The following is a 23974-nucleotide window of genomic DNA, read 5'->3' as shown; positions in this document are numbered from 1 at the left end:
GAAATACACCTTTTCTTTCCTCCTTTCTCTGTTGGGGTGTGAGCTCATGGCATACTTTTTTTTTAAATTTAATTTAATTTTTAATTTTTAATTTTTTAAAATTTACATCCAAATTAGTTAGCATCTAGTGCAACAATGATTTCAGGAGTAGCTTCCTTAATGCCCCTCACCCGTTTAGCCCATCCCCCCTCCCACAACCCCTCCAGCAACCCTCAGTTTGTTCTCCCTATTTATGAGTCTCTTCTGTTTTGTCTCCCTCCCTGTTTTTATATTCTTTTTGTTTCTCTTCCCTTATGTTCATCTGTTTTGTCTCTTAAAGTCCTTATATGAGTGAAGTCATATGATTTTTGTCTTTCTCTAACTAATTTCACTTAGCATAATACCCTCCAGTTCCATCCACGTAGTTGCAAATGGCAAGATTTCATTCTTTTTGATTGCCGAGTAATACTCCATTGTCTATATATACCACATCTTCTTTATCCATTCATCTGTAGATGGACATTTAGGCTCTTTGCATACTTTGGCTATTGTTGATAGCGCTGCTATAATAACATGGGGTACCTGTGTCCCTTCGAAACAGCACGCCCGTATCCCGTGGATAAATGCCTAGTAGTGCAATTGCTGGGTCGTAGGGTAGTTCTATTTTTAGTTTTTTGAGCAACCTCCATACTGTTTTCCAGAGTGGCTGCACCAGCTTGCATTGGCTCATGGCATACTCTTGTGTCGGACTGAGCCTGGCCTCTGGTCCTGACTGGCACCAGTCAGCACTGGGTGGGGCTTGCAGAGCCCGGAAGGTGGGGATCTTGGCCTGGCAGCAAGTGTTTACAGAGTGTCCGGGATGTGTCCAGGCCTGTCCTGGGCCCTGGGGGTGGGTTGGGGAGTTCAAAGTTATCAATGAGACCAAGGCAGCCCCGAGGAGCTAAGACCAACGCTACAAGTCAAAACATGTACTATGTACCCAGGGCCCTGCACAGGTAGGCCCTCAAAAAATGAAGTCACTGACAGGTTGAATACCTTTTGGGGGATGACTGGGGGGCTAATTCTCAGCAGTGAGAATTGCTGGCAGTGCTTGGCTTCTAACATCTACCTGTGGAGTGCCAACTCTGGGCGGCCTTTATGTGACCACCTCCTGTGATCGTCATTCTCCCCTTCACAGAGTAGGAATGGCCCAGGGGGCAAAGTCAGTCCACAGTAAATTAACGGAGGCAGGGGGTGAGGGCTGAGGGCTGACTTAGCTGAGAGGGGGAGGGAACGATGCATTCCAGTGGGCACCCAGGAGCCCAGTGTTCTGGGGAGACTGGTGTGCCAGCCCATTAGCGTGACGAGCAGGGCAGCTCTGGCCGCTCAGGTGGAAGGCTGTGTCCTCGGGCCCAGGGAGGGGGGGATGAGGCAAAGCCTCATCTAGGTGTCTTAGGAGCCGAACCCCAGAAGGAGGGCAGGAAATGGGGACGGCGTTCCAGGTTGAGAGCAGCGGGAACTGGGATGCAGAAGTGTGAAACCACACGTGTGTTCTGGCAGCGCTGAGTGGAGGGGAGTCCAGAAGGAGCAGGACTGGGGAACCAGCTCCACTGGCCCAGGGGAGGGAGAAGACGGCTGAAGCAGGACTGCCGGGCATGGCGAAGACCAAAGCCAGGGCACAGGAGGTGGCACAGACTGCGTGCGGGCCAACGCAGAGAGAGAGAAGAAAAGGCAAACGGTGCCTGAATTCCTGACTAGGACAATAATGAATGGCTAGCAAGGTTAGGGACCAGCTGTTTCCTTGGAGTGTCTGTGGGACCTCACGCAGAGAAGTGCAGCCAGCTGTTGAGTTAGGATAATGTAGTAAAAGCTCCCCCCCATCCCCCCCCCCCCCCCCCCGTCCCCCAGCTCAGTGGCTTCAGACAGTAGAAGTTTATTGCCCACGTAAAGCCCAAAGTAGTGTACCTGACTAGGAAGGGAAGGGAGGCTTTTATGCAATAGCGGTCGAGGGACCTAGGCCCCTTCCCTCTGCTGGTTCTGTCACTGATCTGGGACCTCAGAGTCTCCTGTCATGTTCTCTGTAACTGGCGGGTGGATGGGGGAAGAGAGAGAGGAGATATTCCTGCTTCTCTTTAAAAAATAATTTTATTGGGGCGCCTGGGTGGCGCAGTCGGTTGAGCGTCCGACTTCGGCCAGGTCACGATCTCGCGGTCCGTGAGTTCGAGCCCCGCGTCGGGCTCTGGGCTGATGGCTCGGAGCCTGGAGCCTGTTTCCGATTCTGTGTCTCCCTCTCTCTCTGCCCCTCCCCTGTTCATGCTCTGTCTCTCTCTGTCCCAAAAATAAAAAAAAAAAATTAAAAATGTTGAAAAAAAAAAAAATTTTATTTTGGGGGGCGCCTGGGTGGCTCAGCCGGTTAAGCGTCCGACTTCAGCTCAGGTCATGATCTCACGGTCCGTGAGTTCGAGCCCTGCGTCGGGCTCTGGGCTGACAGCTCGGAGCCTGGAGCCTGCTTCGGATTCTGTGTTTCCCTCTCTCTCTGACCCTCCCCCGTTCACACTCTGTCTCTCTCTGTCTCAAAAATAAATACACATTTAAAAAAATAAATAAATATGGGGCGCCTGGGTGGCTCAGTCGGTTAAGCGTCCGACTTCAGCTCAGGTCACAATCTTGCGGTCCGTGAGTTCGAGCCCCGCGTCGGGCCCTGGGCCGATGGCTCAGAGCCTGGAGCCTGCTTCCAATTCTGTGTCTCCCTCTCTCTCTGCCTCTCCCCCGTTCATGCTCTGTCTCTCTCTGTCTCAAAAATAAATAAACGTTAAAAAAATTTTTATATAAAAAAATAATAAATAAAAAATAATTTTATTTTGAAACAATTTCAACATAAAGTTGCAAGAATCCCCATACACCCTTCACCCAGCCACCCCCTTCCACTTTTGCCAAATGCTCCTGTGATGTTCTTTTTTTTTTTGAGAGAGAGAGAGAGAGAGAGGAAGAATGCAAGAGGGGGAGGGGTGGGGGGGAGAGAGACAGAATCTTTCTTTTTTTTAAGTCTATTTATTTACTTTGAGAGAGACAGAGACAGCACAAGTGGGGGAAGGGCAGAGGGAGCGAATCCCAAGCAGGCTCCACATGGTCAGCACAGAGCCTGATGTGGGGCTCGAACCCATGAACCATGAGGCCATGACCTGAGCTGAAACCAAGAGTCAGCATCCTCTCTGCTTTGTTCCCTCTCTTCTTTTTTCTGTAAGTTTATTTAATTTATTTTTGAGAGAGAGAGAGAGAGAGAGAGCACGAGTGAGGGAGAAAATCCCAAGCAGGTTCTGCACTGTCAGCACAGAGCCTGATGTGGGACTTGAACTCGTGAACCGTGAGATCATGACCTAAGCCGAAATCAAGAGTCAGACACGTAACCAATGGAACCCCCCAGGCACCCCTGTCCTCCCTCTTCTGCCTCCTCTGCACTCAGTCTCTCCTTCCTTGTAAGCTCAGTTTGCTATTGGCCATCCAGACCTTTCTGGCCCTTCTGTCCATGCGCTTTGATCTCTGGCTCTCCTTATCACATGCCCCACTTTCAGATTTCGTCAATAAATGCCAGAAAGCAGATTATCCGATTGGGCCCATCATCTTCTCATGCCTTGCTACAGCTGGGGCCGTGTTTTCAGAGCAGCCACGGTCAGGGTGGGTTCATTTAGGCTGGGAGAAGACCTACACTGCTGTCTGGATTGCACCCCAGGCTGCTGTCAGCTGAAGCTGTGGGTGTAGGTGCAGTGAGGGCCTGGGGCCACCAGTGTTTACAGGACAGAGGCAGAGTGGGAGCCTGCAAGGGGGCTGAGAAGAGACCAGCAGAGGCACAGGAAGAAAACCAGGGAGGCTAAGACCTAGCTCACCAGCGTCCCTCTTCCTCCTGGGTATGTGCTAGACTGCATTTCGTGGCCACTCTCACAGGTGTGTCCATGAGTTCCAGCTCAACGGCATGAAAGCAGAAGGGAGGTGCACCACTTCCAGGCCTCGCTAGAACAACCGCTGTGTACTAACCCCTTCCCCTGGTGGGAATGGAGGTGACCCCTAAAAGAGACCTTGGAAGCCTCTTGTTAAAGATGGCCTCTGTCTGTCTGGTCCCTGGATGACCGTGTGCAGCCCATAGGCCTGGTGTTGCTATCCAGGCAAGAAAAGCACTTCTTTTGTATTTGAGCCATTAGATTTGGGGGTCTCTTTGTCAAGTAGTAGAAGCTACCCTCGTGAATGTAGTCTGTCCCCAGCTGGAAGCACTATAACCAAGCCACATTTTGGGGGAAAGATGAAACAGATTCCTCCTGTCTTTTGAGGCTTATGAATTCAGCTGGAAGCACAGAAGGAGAAGGAAAACACTCACTGGGTTTGCCAGGGTTAAGGGTCGCCTCTTCCTCCAGTGGGGAAACGTCGTCTGTTTCTCCCAGCCCCTGGTTGACCCCAGTACCCTGGAGCTCCTCCCAGCCCTGGGGGGCCAGCAGCCAAGTCACCTGTTGTCAGGAAATCTGAGCTCATGACTGAGAGCCAGCAATGCTCCCTTCTCTTAGATTCTGTGACGTGAGACAGTCTGTCCACCATTCCTGCTAATCGTTAAAGTTCCATTCTGCCAGTGTTTCTGCGTCCAAACCATACTTTCCTACTACCTCTGGCACTTGCAAATTCAAAGGCAAAAGTCCTTTGTTAGAAGGCAAGGAGCCCCGGTTTTCAGTTCCAAGGCTCTGAGTTCCACAACTGTTGAGTGGGAAGAGAGGAGCGGTGTGGGGTGAGTGGCCTGAGGAAGTGAGTATGGGGTTGCTTTTTGGACTGATGACAATGTCCCTGAGTCAGATAACGGTGACGGTGGCACAGTGTCACATCACTGAACTGTACGCTTGAAAAGAATGGATTTAATGGTATGTGAATTATATCAAGAAACCCCCCCCCCCACATTTATCTATGCAAACATTAGTTTGCACTCCTAGGGAACCAGGTGCTGGGATGGATGCCAGATGCCGGGGACCCAAAGTCCAGCAAAGCAAGGTCTTTGCCCCAGAGAGCAGGTCAATTGTGACTGTTGCCCTCCTTGGTGTCAGTTTAACCTCAGCCCTACTTTTCTCTAGGAGTGTCAGGAGGGAAAAAATGAGATAAAAGCTATTTGGAAGTTTGCAAAGCCCATGACAAATGGAAGGCTTAGGACATCCAAGCTGTGGCTCTCTGATGGTTCCCCAAAGGCCAGGATTAGGACATGGCTCAGAGGGCCATGAGCGCTCTGCGTGGTTGCTTTTCTGTGGCCGCAGGGGCTGAGAGACGGAGGTAGAGACTCCCACACCTCTGAATCCCCTCCTTCAGCGCGATTTCAGGTGGCAGGGTGCCAGCCAGGATAGGAGAGAGGCGAGGATTCCAAAGAACTGGGAGGTGCAGCCTGGGCTATGCAGGCTAGTAATGTGAGTCGGGTGCTCATGGGAGGACACCAGTTTTCTTCTCAGCTCAGGATGGTTCTGGGCACCAATGTCTTCTAGGTGGAATTGATCACAACCCTTCCCATACCAGGAGTATTGGATACAAGGCCCTTGGCCACAGCTTTTGGAAAAGGTACAAAACAGGTCACTGCTAGTGTGAACATTCACGAAAGCTGGGAAGACTAAGGGCAGTATTCTGGGAACCAGGAAGCTGCCAACATACCCTGTAGCCTTGGGCAAGCTAATCTGCCCACATAAAACACCTATAATGAATGGCTAAGTGCGAATACTTGCATTAAATAGATGAAGACGGCCCATCTGTCACCCAACTGGCTACATCCTACCACCAGGTTCGCATCATTGGGTTTCTCTCTAGATCCTAGCCAAGCCCCTTTGTCTCCAGGACTGCCCTGCTGACTAGTTCCCCAATTTCAGGGAGCCCTGCCATTTCCCGATCCTTTCACCACAAAACAGAACTCAGACCTGTCACTCTCCTGCCTAAAGCCCTGCGGTGGTATCCCATTGCCCTGGGGATGACACGACCCCACCAAGTCTGTACACCCTGCCCACGCTGGGCCACCCTGTCCTGTGACCGTCTCCACCACGCCCCCGCTGTTAGCTCTTTGTCCTGCCTCTGCGTCTTTGCACACCCAGAGCACAGCTGCCTTCTCTCCGCCCTCGTCCAACTCCTCATCCTTGGGGAGAGGCCTTGGCAAGCTTCCTTTATCCCCAGTCTCTCGTAGTGCGGTTAGCGATACAGGTTATGTGTATTTACTATTTGTCTTTCCCCGGAATGTCAGCTCCGCGGAAGGCAGACACGGCGTCTGTTTTGCTCTCCATCCCGACCCCCCCCCCCGACCCCCCCACGCCGCGCACAGTGCCGGCGTTCAGCGGGTGCCCGGCGGCGCCTTTTGCCGAATTGCGATTTACAGGCGAGCAGCCGGAGGCTGGTGATCCGTCCGCTGTGGAGTCACGCTGAGCTCTCGGAGCTTCCGAGGGGCCTGGCAGACAGGCGGCCGAAGTCAGAGGCGTGGGGAAAGCGTTCCGGGCTTCGAGCGCTCGCGTGGGCCCGGGAGCGCTCGGCGTCGCCAGGGGTTGCGGAAGTCGGTGCCACGGCCGCAGCTCCCCACGCTCCCTCCGGGGGCGGGCACGTACCGAGCCACGCCCACGCCCGCCGGGAGGGGCCTGGGGCGCGCGGCAATCCCAGAGCGGACTGGCCGAGTGGTGCAAGGGGCGGGCTCTCGGGGCCCCGCCCCCCCGCGCGCCCGCCCTACAAGCGCCCAGAGGGGCCTCGCCGGGCCTGAAAGACCTGGCGGATTGCGTCCGAGCTCCGGTGCGCGGGGGTTGTGGCCCGGGCGGGGGAGGGCGGTTGCTCTAGGTACCGGGCCCCGGCCTGCCCCACCCCAGTTCCCTCAGCACACGAAAACTGGGAGGCTTAGGCCCGGCGGCAAGGGTAGGGCAAACTCGCCTCCTCCCCGTCCGCCCCTCGAAACTTCTGAGGTCTTCCCAGGTAAGACGGGCTGCCCTCTCCACGCCCCCATCCTGGGAGTGCTCGCGGGTCACCTCTGGGTGGAAGCTAGTGTCACAGGGCAGGGGGAAAACCTCCGTCTGTAGGAAGGAAATCCCTCGGGTTACCCGAGCGCCCACAGTCTCCGGGGTGCCCTAGGAGGTCTGCTTCTCCACGCCCCCCCCCCCCCATGAAGTCCCAGTTCCCGCGGGGACAAAGGCCAGTGGTCCCGAACTAACTCCGGTGGAGCTGGGAAGGCCGGGAAGCCTGAAGTCCACCCGGAGCTGCTTTTAGTGGGTGATGTCGGCGTTTTCCTTCCAACACCACCCACTAAACTCACTGGCCTTTCCCCTCCAGCAAGAATCCTTCTGACCCTTGGATGTACAGTCGGGGTGGGGAGGGGAGAGGCCCTTGGGAGCTGATGATCCCGCAGGAGGACAGGCACCGGGCAGAGGGTCAGACAGTTTGGGAAGGGGTTTTCGGGTGTCCCAGCCAGCTTCCTACCTTGTGTTCAAAGGCCAGCATGTACAATATGTAAATGTGTAAAATATCAGGGGGGCCTGCCCAGGCTGGTGTGTATAATGCGCATGACCACACTAGTGTCCAAACTCTCAGGCCCCCCTGCCCTCACCCTTGCGCCTAGAGAGGAGCCCTGGGAGGAGCGCTGGGTGAAATCCGGCGTCTGGAGGGCTTCTGCCTTAGGGGAGGAGACCCAGGCCCACTTGGGCCTGGCCTTGTTCAGGACCCCTTAGCGGTGAGGGGGTGGACCTGGGCTGAGCCCGTGTCCTGCAGGGCCAGCCAGGTCTTTGGCAGTGAAATGAAGAAGCCAGGGTCCAGACACAGGCAGTGAGCAGACTGTTGGTGGGGGTGTTTAGGGAACCACAAAGTGACTTGCTCCCAGGAGGGTATACAAGTTCCATGGCCTTGATTTTCTCTTTGAGTGTATGGAACACCTGAAGGAACATGTCTGCCCAGAGCTGCCCCGTGCTGGGCCATGAAAAGACAGCCCCTCTTCAGACTTTCTGTTCCTTCAGGAACTGGTCTTTTTTGGGTTATGTTCCGTGTGTGTCCCCTCAGGGGCCAGTCATGGAAGGCCAGCTCTCAGGCTGTCTAGTGAGGGAGGCTGCCTGCCCCTCTCCCTCCTGCAGGTAGGGAGGAGGTTCAGGGTGAGTCACACTCTAGTGGCCCCCTTATCCGAACTGCCATTATGGAAACATGGCTGTGGAGATCCACCCTTGATATGACTATGATGACTCAAAAAATGGCCTGTTTTATTTGTAATCTCTGTGAAGCAATGCTGGGGCAATGTCCTTGCTCTGATCAGAGCCCACATGGCTCCTGTATTTCTGAAGCATGACCTCTTAACAGCTTTGGCATAAATGTGGCTTCCTTGCTTTTCAGTAGATTCCTAACAGCCCCTTGTTTGTGTTATTAGAGAAAAATCATCCTGTGGTCAGGCTGGTGTCCTTGGCAGAGAAAGTAGGATTGACTGAGAAAATACAAGTGTAAACCAGATTGTGTGTGCGTGTGTGTGTGTGTGTGGGGGGGGGGGGCAAAGGTAAAATATAGGAGTTGCTGGACATGTAGGAGTTGTTTTCGTGGATGTTCTTTTATTTATTTTTATTTTGAGAGAGTGTGTGCGTGTGCTCATGTGCAAGCAGGAGAGGGGCGGTGGGGGGGGGGGGTGGAGAGAATCCCAAGCAGGCACGGCACCATCAGAGTGGAGCCTGACATGGGGCTTGAACTCACGAACCCTGAGATCTTGACCTGACCTGAAACCAAGAGTCAGACATTCAAGGACGCTCAACCGACTGAGTCACCCAGGAGCCCCTGGACGTTCTCTTATGCTGACATTCCTGAGTCTTGACAGATTTCGTTAAGAGTCTCTGGGGTCTCTCCCTTGGCTTGATGTTCGGTTCAGAATCAGACGGTGGGATTGGCAGTTCTTCAAACAGTTGAATCTAGAATTGCCCGACACCTAGCAATCCCACTCCTAGGGATATGTACTCGAGAGAATTAAAAACAAGTGTCCACACAAAAACTTTTACACAGATGTTCATAGCAGCGTTGTTCGTAACAGCCACCAGGTGGAACCAACCCAAATGTCCATCAACTGACAGATGGCGAAACAAAATGTGGTATCTTCGTACGATGGAATGTTAACCATAAGAAGGAATGAAGGGGCACCTGCGGGGCTCAGTCGGTTAAGCGTTCGGCTCTTGATTTCGGCTCAGGTCATGATCTCACGGTTCATGGGATGGAGCCCTGTGTCAGGCTGTGCCCTGACAGCGTAGAGCCTGCTTAGGATTCTCTCTCTCCCCCTCTCTCTCTGCCCCTCCCCTGCTTGTGCTCGCTCGCTCTCTGTCTCTCAAAATAAATAAACATGAAAAATAAAAAAAGGAGAAGGATTGACATGGCGATGCATGCTACAGTTTGGACGACTCTTGAAAACACTATGCAAAGTGAAAGAAGCCAGTCACAAAAGGTATGGAATAGGCAGTCTATAGAGACCGAAAGATTAGTGGTTGCCAGCGGCTGGAGGGAGGGGGGGACGGGGAGTGAGTGCTAATGGGTAAGAGGTTATTTTGGGGTGATGCAGATGTTCTGGAATTAGGTCATAGGGATGGTTGCACAACTTTATGAATGTACTAGAAACTGCTGAATTGTATACTTCAAAATTTTATAATATATGAATATCTCAACTTAAAAAAATAAATGGTAGGAGGCCTGCCCTGCTTTTAAACTCTTATTATTTCTGTAAAAATGACATACCCAGTTAAAAATATTCCACAAATACATGGGGCACCTGGGTGGCTCAGTTGGTTGACTTCGGCTTGGGTCTCAACGGTTTGTGAGTCTGAGCCCCACAGTGGGCTCTGCTCTGACAGCAAGGAGCCTGCCTCAGATCCTCTGTCTCCCTCTCTCTCTCCCCCTCTCTTGCCTCTCAAAAATAAATAAACATTAAAACAATATTTACAACACACACACAAAAAGTTCGAAGAAGAAAGTAAAAACATCACCTGGTGACGACTGTTAGCATTCTGGCTCAGAGTGCAGTTCTGGTCAGAGCGTTGAGGATTGAACTTGGACAAATTATTGAACTTGTTTCCAAAATGGGGACAAAACCCCACACCTGTTCAACACGGAGATACGGATAAAAGCACAAAGAGTTCTCGCTGATGTGATCATTACGTGTCTGTGCGTCTGTGTCTGATTTGCACACACCGTGGGATTAGGCTTCGCATGCCTATTACCTAACTTTTTATGGATAGCCTTTTTCTCCCCCCTAAGACTTTATGTTTTTATTTTTTTATTTATTATTAAAAATTTTTTTTTTAAGTTTACGTATTTATTTTGAGAGAGAGAGAGGGAGTGAGCGGGGGAAGAGCAGAGAGAGAGGGAGAAAGAGAAAATCCCAAGCAGGCTCAGCACCGTCAGTGAAGAGCCCGATGCAGGGCTTGAACTCACGAACCGCCGAGTCCATGACCTGAGCCGAAACCAAGAGTTGAGCGCTCAACCGACTGAGCCACCCAGGTGCCCCTAAGACTTTATGTTTTTAGAGTAGTGTTAGGGCACAGCAAAGTAGAGGGGAGGGTGCAGAGATTTCCCCCGTGCCCCCTGCCCCTACACAAATATGGCTTCTCCCATTGGCAACACCACTTTTCCAGAGTGATACATTTCTTAGAGTTGATAAACCTGCATTGACATAATCATCCAGAGGCCATAGGGTTAACTCTTGGTATTCTATGGGTGGGGACTAGCCATGGACAGAATTTTCATGTGAAAAATCATCACTCTAAAAACAAATGGCTCCAGAATATTCCATCGTATGGGTGTATAATAGTGTCGTCTGCCATTTATGGAGGTTTCCATTGATTGATGGCATCTCCCATTTATTGAGGCTGTTTGCGCAGCCATCCTGCTATGTTAGCACATATAATTCAGCCTACACTTTTTGACCACCTTTAGGCTATGTAGCTGGGAAGGCAGGTCTATGACCTAAGCCCCTGGTTTCGGCACGCTGCAAATTAAGTTGTGCCTAGCAGGGTCTAGCTGTCCTTGGGGCTATGGGAGAATTGGCATTAGAATAGCCAAGGGAGGGTCGGCGTGGCGTGGCGTGGCGTGGCGTGTTGGGGAGGGGAGGCTGCTGGGGAGGAAAGGTGGAATGGGCTGGGGAGCTGCCAGCCTCCAGTCCCCAAGTGGGAGTGTCAGAGGCTAGGGGAGGGGTACAGATTCCAGGAGAGGCCTCAGGCGGTTTGGATTGTAAAAGAGCTTCCTCTTCCCTGGCGCAGCTTTGGCAGCCCCTCCTAGGCCTGGCTCTGCCCTCGGGCCCCAAACCTTCTACTGGGAGCTCTGGGGAAGCAATTTACTTTTATTGAGGGGTGTACCTAGTTGGGCAAGGCCAAGGTTAGGCTTCCTTTGGGGAAGCCAGTTGATGATCTGGGGGGTCTGAGGGAGCAGAGATTCAACTCCTTGGCCAGCCCACTGTCCGTCAGGCTTATGCTGGGGTTGCTGGACTTTCTGCCCTGGGAAGGAGATTCTGGCCTAAGCTTTTCTTTGGTGGTGAAGGCCCCTGGCCCCGGCTGTTTTTCAAGGCTCCTCCTTGAGCTGCCCTGCGTGGTCCAATGTGACCCAACCCTTCCCAACAAGCTGTGTATCCTCTCTAGGGCCTGTGCCCTACTTGGAGGCAGAGTTCTCTGGTTTTTGTCTGACCTCCTTGCTGACTGCTGGCCCCAAGAGTAGGCTGGCACAGAGGGGGCTGTGTTGAAGGGGGCCGGTGAAATGTATCTCTTCCATAGCTTACCTCACTGTCTCCCACATTCACAGGCCCTGCTTGGCTTCTGGTATCTTCTCTTGGCCTCTGGCTGGGTTCCTGGGCCCTCTTGGGTCCTGGCCTTGGGAGATATTCTCCTTCTGGCCCAGTTGGCAGATTCAGACTGATGAACACACAGGGGCCAACTCTGGACAGCCTTTCTGAGGGCCTGGAACAGTGAAGGTGGCGCTGCATGCTGGGGATTTGTCTTGGTCACAGCCCTGCTGAGGACTCAGTTTCTTCATCTGTAAAATGGGTGGGATGTACAATCCTTGATGCACTGGGAACCATTCAGCCAATGAGAAATAAAGTTAAATCTCTAATGATTTCCTGTGCCAAAGCTACCGGCTCTGCCGGAGCTGGTTCTGTCTCCCCCAGGGGAGAAATGAGGCAGCGGGGATTTGAATGCCAATGAGAAAGGTGCCTGGAGGTCCATCCAACCTTAAACTGCCTTCATAAGTAGGGGAAGATCCACGTCTTGGAAACTTACATGTGCAAGGACATTTCAGGGTGTCCCCTCCCATTACAGGCCCAGAGAGGGGAGGGGTTGTGCCCCAGGCCACACAGATGTTGCAGGGACGTGTAGTGGCCTTCCAGCTGCCTGTAGTGCTGAGAGGGTCCCAGATGGCCTAGAACGTGCTTCCCCATCGAGCCTTTTGACAGCTTGCTGTCTGTCCTTCAAAGTTGCCCGGAGTTCCAGTTTCTTACTTCTCTGCCTCGCCTCCCCCTCCTTCCCCAAAACACCCCTTCCCTGAAGCCCACAGCAGCTGTTGACCTCTCCTGCTGCTTTCTGCGTGCAGCTTTTGTGTAAGCTTTTGTTTCTTTCCTCAGCATTTCTCTCCGGCAGCCTGGCTTATTTCTGCCTCTCCTTGGAGCCTGGCTCAGGCCAGGAGCTTTGCTTGCCTGTCGCCCCTGAGCCAGCATCTCCCGGCAGGATGCTCTCAGGATCTCAGCTGCAGTCAGGACTGCTCCCCACAAGGCTCCCACCCGAGGGAGCCCAGAGGCCTGGACCAGGAGCGCCCTTCTCCGGGGCTAAGCTGCTCTGGAGACCAGGCCCCTCGCCACAGCCCCAGGCCAGCCCCTCGGCTCTCCATGGAGGCACCAGGTGACCCAGGCCCTTGGGAGGGTGAGCCTCAGGGACAGCCTCCCAGACTGGCTAGGAGAGCTCAGGTAAACTGCTCTCTTCTTCTTTTTCCTTTGTGCTCAGTGGTTCGGTGCCTAGTGACCCCTGCCTCGGAAGTCCTCTAGCGTCCGCTTCAGTTCTGTGCCAAGCAGTGTGTCCCGAATCTCAGCTCCTCAGGGATTCAACCATAGTTGGCTCTCAGTCTGCCAGGAGCTGGTCAGGCTGCCCCAGTCCACATGTGGGCGTCAGGGGCAGACTCGGCCTGCAGATCTGTCTTCCGCCCTCTGTGGATGCTCTCACAGATGACCTGTCCCAGGGAGGGAGCAGGACCTCGCACCCCACTCCCTCTGACAGGAGTCTGCATGATGAGTGCTTCTCCCTCACCCTCCCTCCCTCACCTACCAGCAGGTGTTCTTCCTGCCCCCCTGGGGGATGTTGCTCAGCCATCTTGGAGCGCCTCTGCTGTCCCAGGAATGCTGGGGGCAGGGTGACTTGCCTACCGCAGGCCCCTCTTCATGACCCCAATCATACCACACCCTGTTTGCACCTTGATTGTCATAACCTGCTAATTGATCTCCTTAGAGACCTGGGGTTCTCCCTCCTTAGACCTGGGGTTCAAGGCGGTGACCCGTGAGCCGGCCAGAATCGGTGTCCGCTTGGTGCAGTGCTTAAAGAATTTTGCTTAGTTCTTTTAACGTGGTCTGTGCGTGCCAGTTCCCCACGGGCGTGCCCACCGCTTCTCGTTGCTGTGTGCCTGCCTAGCGTCGCTCATCGACATCATCCACCTCACCCTCTGAGTCTGCAAGTCCTGCCTTTACAAGGGCAGGGATGGTGTCCGTCTGTCTGTCTGTCTGTCTGTCTGTCTGTGATTACTGCGTCCACAGCACAGAGCGCGCCCCAAAGCAGCAACTCAGTTAATGCATGTTGCTGAGTGGACAACTATACTGAGTGAAAAAAGTGCACAACAATTTGGTTAATGTGGGCAAGAAGTAATATTGAGGGTGCCCAGAATATCTCTGGAAGAATTCAGATAAACTCGGTAATAGCGGCTGCCTTGGAGGAGGGAGCTGGGTGGTTGGGGAATGGGATGGAATTAGGATACATCTTGTTCCTCTGGAATTTAATTCAAATGCCACAACATTGCAATTTCATTAATAGACAGTTACATACTTTAGAAAGATCAAGTCCCCGGGTGCCTGGCTGGCTCATTTGGTAGAGTACGTGACTCTTGATCTTGGGGTTGTGAGTTTGAGCCCCATGTCAGGTGTAGAGTTTATGAAAAAAAAAAAAAAAAAAAAAGGAAATAAAAAGATCAAATCTTGGCATTTGGGGACTTTCTTGCTGTGGACCACCCCTGCCCTCCCAGCTCTTGAGGCCCCTGACCCTAATGTGGTGTCTTCTCCTATCCCAGGAGCACCCGGTCTGAGATGGGGTCCCAGGTCTCCGTGGACGTGGGAGCTGTGAACGTGGTGGTCGTGGGTGGGGGCTTCGGTGGGATCGCCGCCGCCAGCCAGCTGCAGGCTCTGAACATCCCCTTCGTGCTGGTGGACATGAAGGACTCCTTCCACCACAACGTGGCAGCCCTCCGGGCCTCCGTGGAAAGCGGTAACAGCCTCTTTTCCGGAAAGCGGTAACAGCCTCTTTTCCGGGGCTTTCTTTGTGCGAACGGTCTTGTTAACCACTCTGGGTCTGGAGGGGTTTTCTCCACTTAGGGCAAGGCCTGAATTCTGCCTTTAGACAAATTCCAGAGATTCTTGAGAAGGTCACTGGCCTTAAGCAGCGCCCGTAGCAAGGCTGCAGAAGTAAGAGCTGGAAACTTCCCTGAGGACCTGGTGAGGCCCAGGCTGGTGCTTTTAGGGGGTGGTGGTATCCCGGGAATACCACTGACTCGGCTGTTTGGCCAAGGATACCCCTCAGGAAAGGTTCTGAGTTTTTGTGGCCTCCTATGGGCAGCTGACTTTTACTCTGTGACCTCCTCTGTGTCCATTCCCCAGGGTTTGCCAAAAAGACGTTCATTTCCTACTCGGAGACCTTTAAGGAAAACTTCCGGCAGGGGCTGGTAGTAGAGGTGGACCTCCAGAATCAGACGGTGCTGCTCGAGGATGGCGAGGTGAGCGTCCTGGGGGCTGACCCGACCCTCAGCTGGCTTCGGGAGGCCCCCCACCCCCACCCCGGGGGCTGCGGCTGCTGGTGGGGAAGAACGCGGCCGGTCTCAAGGGCTGAGAGAGTCATCTGTGGCCCCTACGTGGTGCCGGGTGGACAGCAGATGCCTCATAAGCAACGACCTGACCACAGCGGCCACAAGAGTGTGGTGGCACTTCTCCTCAGCCTTTCCTGTACGCCACGCACCGTCTTCAGCCTTCCTGAGTCGCACTTCGTGCCCACCATGACTGTGAGGGCGGTGGTATAGCCTCACTTTACAGGGAGGTTGGTTAAGCGGCTCGCCCAAGATCCCACCCCTTGTGAGAGACTCAGCCAGGACTTGAACCCAGGCTGTTTCACCCCAGGGTCTACGCTCTGATAGCTGGGGTCCCAGACCAGGCCCGGGCCCGGCCAGCCTGTGGGGGCGCTCCAGGCTGTGTAGACTCGGTCATGTAGGTGTACACGTGATCCCACATCCCCCGGATTGGGAGGTGACTGGGGCAGAGGTCTTCGCTCGTGTCTGCAACCCCCAGCCCCGGTGGAGCCCACGGCCTGGTAGCTGCAGTGACCAGAGGTCCCTCAGTGAGCTGCCGTGTGTCGTATTAAGGGTCACCTCCAGTCTGGCCCTCTGCTCTATTCAAAGCTCAGGGGGGACTGGAGAGAGGGGACTCCGTCTCTGTCCTCAGTGATTTAGTGTGACTCGGGCTTTCTTGAATGAATTTTCGGGCTGGGGAATCTCTTGGTTGGAAAGATGACCGAGTCTCCTTGTCCTGTGGTTTGGGCCACGGGGAAGGGGCTGAGTGGGACACAGCCCCTCCGTTCTCCCTTCCCCCAGAGCAGCTCTGGTTTTGTCAGCTTTATGTATTTAGGCTCCAAACAATTTCCCTCTTTCCCTCCCTCCCCCCCCCCCTTTTTTTTTTGCTTGCAAAATCCCTAGGAAATTCTAAACTGACTCCACATGGGAAGTTCGAGTCCTGCTTATCTCCACGAGTAGTTTCCTGTCCCTGCTTACCTGCCCGCTGCATGGGGGTGCATCCCTCCCGTTTCTGTGGGGGGGGGGGAGGAGGCTCTGGCAGGAGGTAGAGGCCACTTCCTTAGGTGTATCCCGGGGTTCTGGTGCTACCCCGTGGCCGGGCAGTGTCGTGATTTTGCTCCTTTCAGAGGAGGGCGGCCTCAGTGTGCCCAGAGGGGCCTCCCCGACCTGGTGCCTCTTGCCCAGCGGCCTGATGGCATTCACTAGTAGTCCGGGGCTGCCCTCACTTCCTTTCCCTTGCTCCCTACAGGCCCTGCACTTCTCACATCTTATCCTGGCCACTGGCAGCACCGCGCTCTTTCCGGGCAAGTTTAACCGGGTGGCCAGCCGGGAGGTTGCTATCCAGGCCTACGAGGACATGGTGAAGCAGGTGAGCTGCCCGTTGGCCAGGGCGGGCTAGCGAGGGCCAGGTGGACCCCCGGGAGGGTGGGACCACTATGGCGAGCCCCGGGCGCAGCCGTGAAGGTGGGGCGTTACTAGGGAGAGACTCCCTGGGGGGAGGCCTTTGTTCCTGTCATCGAAGTCTGGACATGAGCACCCCAGACCTCACACAGTGACTGGTGTGGGTCCCCGACTTGTCTCTGTTGGGGTCCCGTTTGCACAAGGCTTTGTGTTTCACAGAGCGGGCTTGGATCCATGATCGCAGGCAGCTTTCACTGAGAGGTGGGCGGGCGGGGTCCGGCACCACTGGGGTGAGGAGTGGAGACCCAGAGAAGGATCCCGAGGCGGCTGCTACCGCGTGACTGCGGCCAGGCCCTGCCCTCTCTGCCCAGCCGCTGAGGAGCCTGGGGAACCTCTCTCGCGTCGTCAGGGACAGACGTGAGTGTCAGGGTCGGGATCCCGGCTGTGAACTCAGGCAGACCTGGGCCGCGGTCACCTGCCCCTGGGCCGCGGTCACCTGCCCCTTGGGGCTGATGCAAGAATCGAGGGAGCAGACGCAGGGAGATGGCCGGCCCCGTGGAAGCACATTTGAATCCCAGACTCGGAAAGGCTTCTGTTCTCTTCTCGGGGCCAAGGGGCCCACGCCCTGGCCGAGCCACGGGGCGGACTGGGTCTGAGGGCGCGTGTTACACTTCCTTCTGCTGCAGGTCCGGCGCTCGCGGTCCGTGGTGGTGGTGGGAGGCGGCTCTGCCGGAGTGGAGATGGCGGCAGAGATTAAAACCGAATTCCCTGAGAAAGAGGTGGGCATGCGGCCTTGTCTTTGCACTCGGGACCCAGCTTCTCTGCGCATAGGCCTGGGTGGCGGTGCTCTGCGAACTTGGAGCGCGAACGCGTGTTTCCGCGCCCTGCTCTCTGCCGTGGGGCGTCCCCTCGAGTTCCTCTCTTGGAGAACCAGGGCCGGTGAGGGGTCCCGCCCTCCGGTCCAGCCAGGAGGCGTGAGGTGAACTCCCGTGTCCCCTGCCGTGTTCCAGCCTCTTGAGATACAAACGTACACCTTGGTTCCCTCTTTTTGCCGGCCCGCAGAGACCCCTGCGGTGGGTGTTCCGTGTGAGGCAGGCAGCGGCTGTTTGGTCTTCAGGAGACCGTGGGCCTGGCCCTGGGTGGCTCCGAGAAAGGAACCTCACTGGCCGTGCTGGGGAAGGACTGGCCAGCACCCCCCCCCCCCCCCCCCCGCCCGGGGACGGTGGCCTTGTTCCCTTTTACTGATGGAGGGGTGGAGAAGCTGCCTGGTCCCCTGGAGAGAAATAGGACACCCTGGCGGGATGTAGAGGCTCGGCCGAGGGCTGAGTGGTGGTGGGTGATTATGGGACCTCGATGCAAGAGCTTGCTTGCAGCTGATGCCGGACCAGCTTTCGAGAGCCACATGGGCCCTGTGGCTGTTCTTTTTCCCTAAGGAAGGGCGGGTTGGCTTTGAAAAGTAAGATCAATATGGACGAATTGAATTACATGGCTGTTCTGCGGCAAATTATTGGTAATTATTATGAGCGATTGATGTAAAAGTTTGTTAATTTTGATTTATGGGGTAAAGACCAGTCTGAGGTAGTTAAGTCAGTCAGTATGGCTTCCGTATGTTTATAACTGGTGGACAAATCCAGGTAATACTGGCCACCCTTTATTTGGCCCTCAGTATGTGCTTCATACCTGTTTTCCCGGTTCATCATTACAAATGTGCTAGGAACGGGACTGGATCCCTGTTTGACCGACTCTTTGGGAAGTGTAGATTGGGTATCTGAGAGGAGGCTTCAACTCAGGCAGTCTGACTTTAAAGCCCAAGCTTCCGGGGTGCCTGGGTGGCTCAGTCGGTTAGGCGTCTGACTTCGGCTCAGGTCATGATCTCACGGTTCGTGAGTTCAAGCCCCGCACCGGGATCTGTGCTGACGGGTCAGAGCCTGGAGGCTGCTTCGGATTCTGTGTCTCCCTCTCTGCCTCTCCCCCTCTGCTCTGTCTCTGTCTCTCTCAAAACTAAATAAACGTTAAAAAAAATTTTTTTAAAGCCCAAACTTTGAGCATCATTCGGGGCTGCCCCACACTTCCCTGTGCTCACCCAGACAGCAAGGAGACGTGCCTGCGAGTGCCAGTTTTAGAACCAACTTTAATGTCAGTGTCAGCCTGAGTTGTAGTTAGAATGTCAATGGTTTATATATAGACTATAATTATAGGTGCCCGAGGTTGCCTGAAAATCGTTTTCCACGTGGCCCCGGGAGCGGGGTGGGGTATGGAGCACTGGTACATTCTGAAAGAGTCTTAGGCCAGGCGATGTGGGCTCCAGCCCAGCTCGCTGTGATCTGGTTCCGGCATTGGGCGGATGACTTCTCCAGGGCCTCAGTTTCCTCACTTGTAAACTGGCAGTTGGCGAGGAGGTAGAAGAGATAGACTGATGGCATTTTTAAGCCTCTTCGTGTGAACAGGAGACTCAGTAGCTCCTTCTCTGCTCTGTGGTCGTTTGTCCCAGGTCACTCTCATCCACTCCCACGTGGCCCTTGCCGACAAGGAGCTCCTGCCCTGTGTCCGGCAGGAAGCGAAGGAGATCCTGCTCCAGAAAGGCGTGCGGCTGCTGCTGAGTATGTGTGCAAGTCCCCCCGCCGCCCTGCCCCTCTGCCTGGCCCCGTGAGATGTGCCCAGAGGCTTGGTCCCTGCCCCAGCTAGAGGGCCCTCGGTGTCCTGGGGTCGAACCTTGTTGTCCAGCTGGAGGCTCTGTGTGTCTTCAGACAGGCCAGAGGCCCTGGGACTTACAGGATTCCCCTGCCATGGAGGCAGTGCTGTCCTGACTATTGCTTTGGACACAGTGCAGGTGGTACCGGTTTGCTGAACGACTTAAGAAATCACCTAAAGGATCTGACCTGAATTATGATGACTCTGTGGTAGCGAATGGTGGGGGTTTTTTTGGTTTGTATTCAGAAAGTGGTGAGGAGTGTAGCCTTTGATGAGAGCAGGAGGGGAGGGCACCACCCAGCTCGTTCAGAGAGCCGGGCCCTAACCCCTGCGCTGTGACCACTCCGTTTCCGGGGCTCAGCGTCTGCGCTTTTCACAGGGAGGCGTGACGTTCCTGCTCCATGCAGACCCCTCCCGGCTCCTGGTCCCTTTGTAACTGGCTGTGCAGTACTGTGACCACCCTTGCTTTGAGGCAGTGTGGAAAGTAGGCTGGCTTCTGGACTTTTCTTGCTTTCACCTCAGTGGTGCGCCTGGAGAGCCTTCCTGCCTGGTTAGGATGATGTAGCTGACTCTCTGGGAGGTGTGGCGGAGGTCTTCCTCAAACAGCTTTTCCCAGAACGTCTTGGGAAACTCAGTTTCACTTTTGCACGCTGCTTCGGGGAACTTTCCTCCCTTTGGATCCTCTGGGGTGGCCGGAAGTCCACACTGCGCTTCTTGGGGCAGCAGGGTGGACTGGCAGAGGGGCAGGGGGGACGCCAGGAGCAGAGCAGTCGCCTAGTTGGGCCCCAACAGCCCAGGGCTTCCCGGGTCACCCTTGGCTTGGGCCCCAGCCCCCTGCCGGCCTCCTGCTCACAGATCTCCCTTGACAGGTGAACGGGTGAGCAACCTGGAGGAGCTGCCCCTCAACGAGTATCGAGAGTGCATCCAGGTGCACACGGACAAAGGCACAGAGGTGGCCACTAACCTGGTGATTGTCTGCAACGGTATTAGGATCAACAGCGCCGCCTACCGCAGTGCGTTCGGTAAGCAGGGGCTGGTGCCCACTCCCCGGGCCGCCTCACCCTTCAGCCGCTGCAGGCCGAGCAGGCCTCTCCACCAGGAATCCGGTCGCCATCCCTTCCCCCTCCATCCCAGCCGCTCAGGTCTCTTCTGAATGGTGACATCAGACTTTAAGTTCAAGTCTGGATCCGCTCTTGTTGTGCCTTCTTTCGTTGTGGCGACTTAACCCCGGGGTGGCCCAAGTGACGGGTCTTTCAAAATTGGAGCCCGCCCCCTTGTGGTGAGAGATGGGAGCAGGTTTCAGAGCCAAGGAAAGATCCATTGTTTCACTTTCTTGGTACCCGAAGGGGAGGAAATTCCTGGGTCAGGCCTTTTACTATTCACAGGTATGCCGTTCTCCCCAGGCCCCGATGCAAACATTTGGCCATTCAGCTTGGAATGACCATTTGGGGAGTAGAGGCAATCATGCGGCTTGAACTCTCCTGCTCACTGAAAGGTGAGAAGAGGCGGAGTCTCGGCCTCCGTGTGTGAGCCAGGGACCGTGACTCTTCCTCGGCCCCGTGATTGCTGTGTCCCCAGGTCCCTATCATTTACTCCGTAGCACCCTTCCTGGACAAGGAGCTCCTGTTTGGGTCCTACAGGAAAGAATTGGCCAATCACAGAAGAAGGAAGCTAGTCCCGTCCATGAGTAGGGGTAGGATTGAGTGCTTATAATGCACAGAGATCCCAGAATTTTACACCCATTGGTCTTAATGTTATATTTTCTTTTTTTTTTTTTTAGTGTTTTATTTTTGAGAGGGGCAGGGGCGGACACACGGGAGGGACAGAGAGAGAGAGGGAGACAGAGGATCCGAAGCAGGCTCTGCACCCTTAGCGCAGAGCCTGACGCAAGGCTCGGACTCACGAGCCGCGAGATGATGACTCGAGCCGAAGTCGGACGCTTAATGACTGAGCCACCCAGGCGCCACTTAATGTTACATTTTCAAAGATAATTCTTTTAAGCCCCTTAAAAAGAAAAGTTTAGCATTTTCTAGAGCCCTACGTTTACTTTCAGAATCTGATCCGTGTTCAGAAGGAAATTCAAGACTTGGTTAAGTTGCAGCTTGATCACTGTAAGGTAATCAGCGTTAAGCACGGTAACTTAGAGCGTCAGATGCATTATATAAGGTGGCACTTTCTGTCTTTCTGACCAGTTTCCAACCCGGAATAGTTACCTGGCCTCTGCAGGAAGAGTTCTGAGATGGGGACTTTAGGCAGACATGAATTGGGTGGCCTGCTCGCCTCCTGAGGCCGTGCCCCTGGAGGGCGGCCTAGCCGGCACCAGAGGCCATCTTCACTGTGCCCTCGCGGCCACTTGACACGGCAGCTCGGGAGCCTGGTTTCAGGGTTGGCTCTTCCTGGCAGAAAGTCATCTGGCCGGCGATGGCGCTCTGCGAGTGAACGAGTATCTCCAGGTGGAGGGCTGCAGCCACATCTATGCCATCGGCGACTGCGCAGATGTGAGGGAGCCCAAGATGGCCTACCACGCCGGCCTCCACGCCAACGTTGCCGTGGCCAACATCGTCAACGCCAGGAAACAGAGGCCCCTCAAGGCCTACAAGCCAGGTGAGGAAGCCCCAGGTACTTCTCGGTTTGCGGAGAGCTGGGTTAGACGCGGTGAAGCCTTTGCGAGCTTTCGGACGAAGTGGGCCTAGAACACCCTCTCAAGGCTGGCGATGGAAGCGTCCCCCTGGAGCTCGTTAAAAATAAGTCGGGACTCGCCCGTCTTCCTAAAAGTCATGCGCGTTTCCCTGTCCTCAGACCGAAGGCCCCGGGGAGGACTGTGCTCTGGGGATGGCAGGCCCGCGAGTGGTGAGCGGGAGTCGAGCGTGTGTGCACGTGTCTGCTCCACAGGCGCGCTGACGTTCCTCCTGGCCATGGGGAGAAATGACGGCGTGGGCCAGATCAGCGGCTTCTATGTGGGGCGGCTCATGGTTCGGCTGGCCAAGAGCCGGGACCTGTTCGTCTCCTCGAGCTGGAAGACCATGCGGCAGTCTCCACCCTGAGCGGGAGCTGGGCCGCCGCCAGGTGAACGGATTGCTTGACCAGAGGTACCCACCTGACAAAGGCCAAAGAGCAAAGGCTCGTTTCCTAGAGTAAGGTGCCAGTGATGGACTGACCAGAAACCCACCTTATGGAAAACCAAAACCGGGAGAGAAAGAGAGAGCCGGAGAGGGAGAGAGAGGGGCATTAGAAAAGACACCCCCTAGAGGATGCTTTCTGGGGTTGGAGAGGTCAGCTTGCAGTTGTGCTGGCTGAGGGGTTCGCCTGGTCCTGGGGAGGGCATAGCCAGCCTTCTCTACCCCGGGCTCTTCGTGTGTGTGTGTGTGTGTGTGTGTGTGTGTGTGTGTGTGTGAATGCACGTGTTGGCATTCAGGACTCTCAGAGCAAGAGAGAGCAGGCTCTCCTGGTGGCTGAAATCCTGTCTCATTAGGGCAGGCAGGGGAACCTGCATGGTGGGACCATCTAAGGAGTGGGATTTGGGGTCGAGATGGTCTGCACCCCGAGCCTCTCCCATCAGATCATGGGTGGGGAAGCCTGTGCATTCTTCAACACCCAGGTTGTTAATAGGAGCCTAATTTTAAACTGTTAGTCCCTGTAATCTTTAATCTTCACAAAACTTTGTATATTTCCATTTCTAGGTCCCGATGATATACCATAGGTTACATTTAAGAAGAAAGAGTTAGATAAATTTCCCTCCCGGTTAGCCTATCCTAACAGAGAGTGAGTTTTTCCAAAGCTAACAGGTTAAGACGGAAACCTGGCCTGCCAGCCACTGGACATGTTAAGGAAAGGCAGCCGAGCTAACGGGACCCTTGGGTGGGTTGCCACTGGGCTGACGTTCAGGGAGCAGAGGGGGGCTCAACATGCTTCTAGGCTGCCGTCACGGTCAGTTGTGCAAGGGACAAAACTCCGGCTGATGCTGGGGGTGGGGGACCCTGTGGGAACCTCTGGGGTTTTGTGCTTCTGGTTTCCTGGCCAGCCCCAGTGACATTTACGTGGAGGCCCAGCCGTGTGGCAGTGCCTGCCACCGACCGTGTTAAGGCACATAAAGGACTCGTCTGTCTGGGAGAAGACTTCCAGTTGGGGGGAGGGAGTTTATTTTGGAAGACGTGGGTTAAATCTCCATAATGGAAGTGGTTGGTGATCTCACTGGAATAAATTCAGGCCCGGCTCACTTTTGATGGTGGCCTCTGGGTACTTGGCCAGAGTCCTTGGGACACCAGCCTCACCAGGGTTCTGAGTGCTCCCTGTCTGGGCTGTGGCCTGAGTCGGTTCCATTTGTTACCCAGGCCTAAGTGACACGCGTGCCTCTCTCCCAAAGGATGACTACCCCACCGGAGGCTTCACCCAGGGCTCCGTTCCTGTGGGCCACGGCCAACCAGGCTCCCCTTCTGGAAGCAGGACCTGCTGCCTGAGAGACAAAGGCTATTCTGTGCTGTCTGACCTGGGGACTAGCAGGGTGGGAGTCTTGGCTCATTAGTGACAGGCCTTGTCCTATTTATAACATTTTACAAGTGTCCCCCCACGGGGACATGGTTTTTCCAAACTGAGGAAAATATTGCAATAAAAGAATATGTTGTAAGAAAGACACTGGATCTTCTGTGTTTTTTTTTGTTTTCCTTTCATTTTCTTTTTCTTTAAAAAAAAAAAACAAAACAAACAAAACCAAAACAAAAGCCTGAAGCAAAATCTTTTTAGGAGTAGATACAGATATTATTGGGTGGGGTGGGGGCACTAAAACAGAAAAGAAAAGCACCAGTGGGACGTCTCTCTCATTTTCTTCTCTCCATCACTGAACACAGACAGCCAACAAAGCCCA

At 54.6% G+C, this 23974-nt stretch overlaps 1 protein-coding gene across 5 annotated transcripts; it reads left to right on the top strand.

Moving 5' to 3' along the window:
* Positions 1–6652: 6652 nt before the first annotated feature.
* On the top strand, positions 6653–23745 carry AIFM2 (apoptosis inducing factor mitochondria associated 2). 5 transcript variants are annotated; one of them, XM_053888550.1, is made up of 12 exons: positions 6653–6912; positions 9310–9394; positions 14257–14450; positions 14840–14955; positions 16271–16390; positions 17109–17201; positions 18914–19022; positions 19983–20135; positions 20714–20806; positions 21517–21717; positions 22006–22179; positions 23477–23745. In XM_053888550.1, exons 2-11 carry the CDS (start codon positions 9333–9335, stop codon positions 22155–22157), a joined length of 1293 nt encoding a protein of 430 aa, XP_053744525.1. In that variant the 5' UTR covers positions 6653–6912; positions 9310–9332; the 3' UTR covers positions 22158–22179; positions 23477–23745. The 5 variants fall into 5 exon arrangements, with proteins under 5 accessions (XP_053744525.1, XP_053744524.1, XP_053744523.1 ...); XM_053888549.1 differs by having other exon boundaries at positions 6654–6912; positions 22006–22202; XM_053888548.1 differs by having other exon boundaries at positions 6654–6912; positions 22006–23745.
* Positions 23746–23974: the final 229 nt, after the last annotated feature.

The sequence above is a fragment of the Panthera pardus genome, unplaced genomic scaffold (assembly GCF_024362965.1).
Source record: "Panthera pardus isolate Hobbes unplaced genomic scaffold, ASM2436296v1 HiC_scaffold_22, whole genome shotgun sequence".
Taxonomy (NCBI): domain Eukaryota; kingdom Metazoa; phylum Chordata; class Mammalia; order Carnivora; family Felidae; genus Panthera; species Panthera pardus.
Note: the sequence above shows the minus strand (reverse complement) of the source record. Positions and strands in the feature narration are given on the sequence as shown.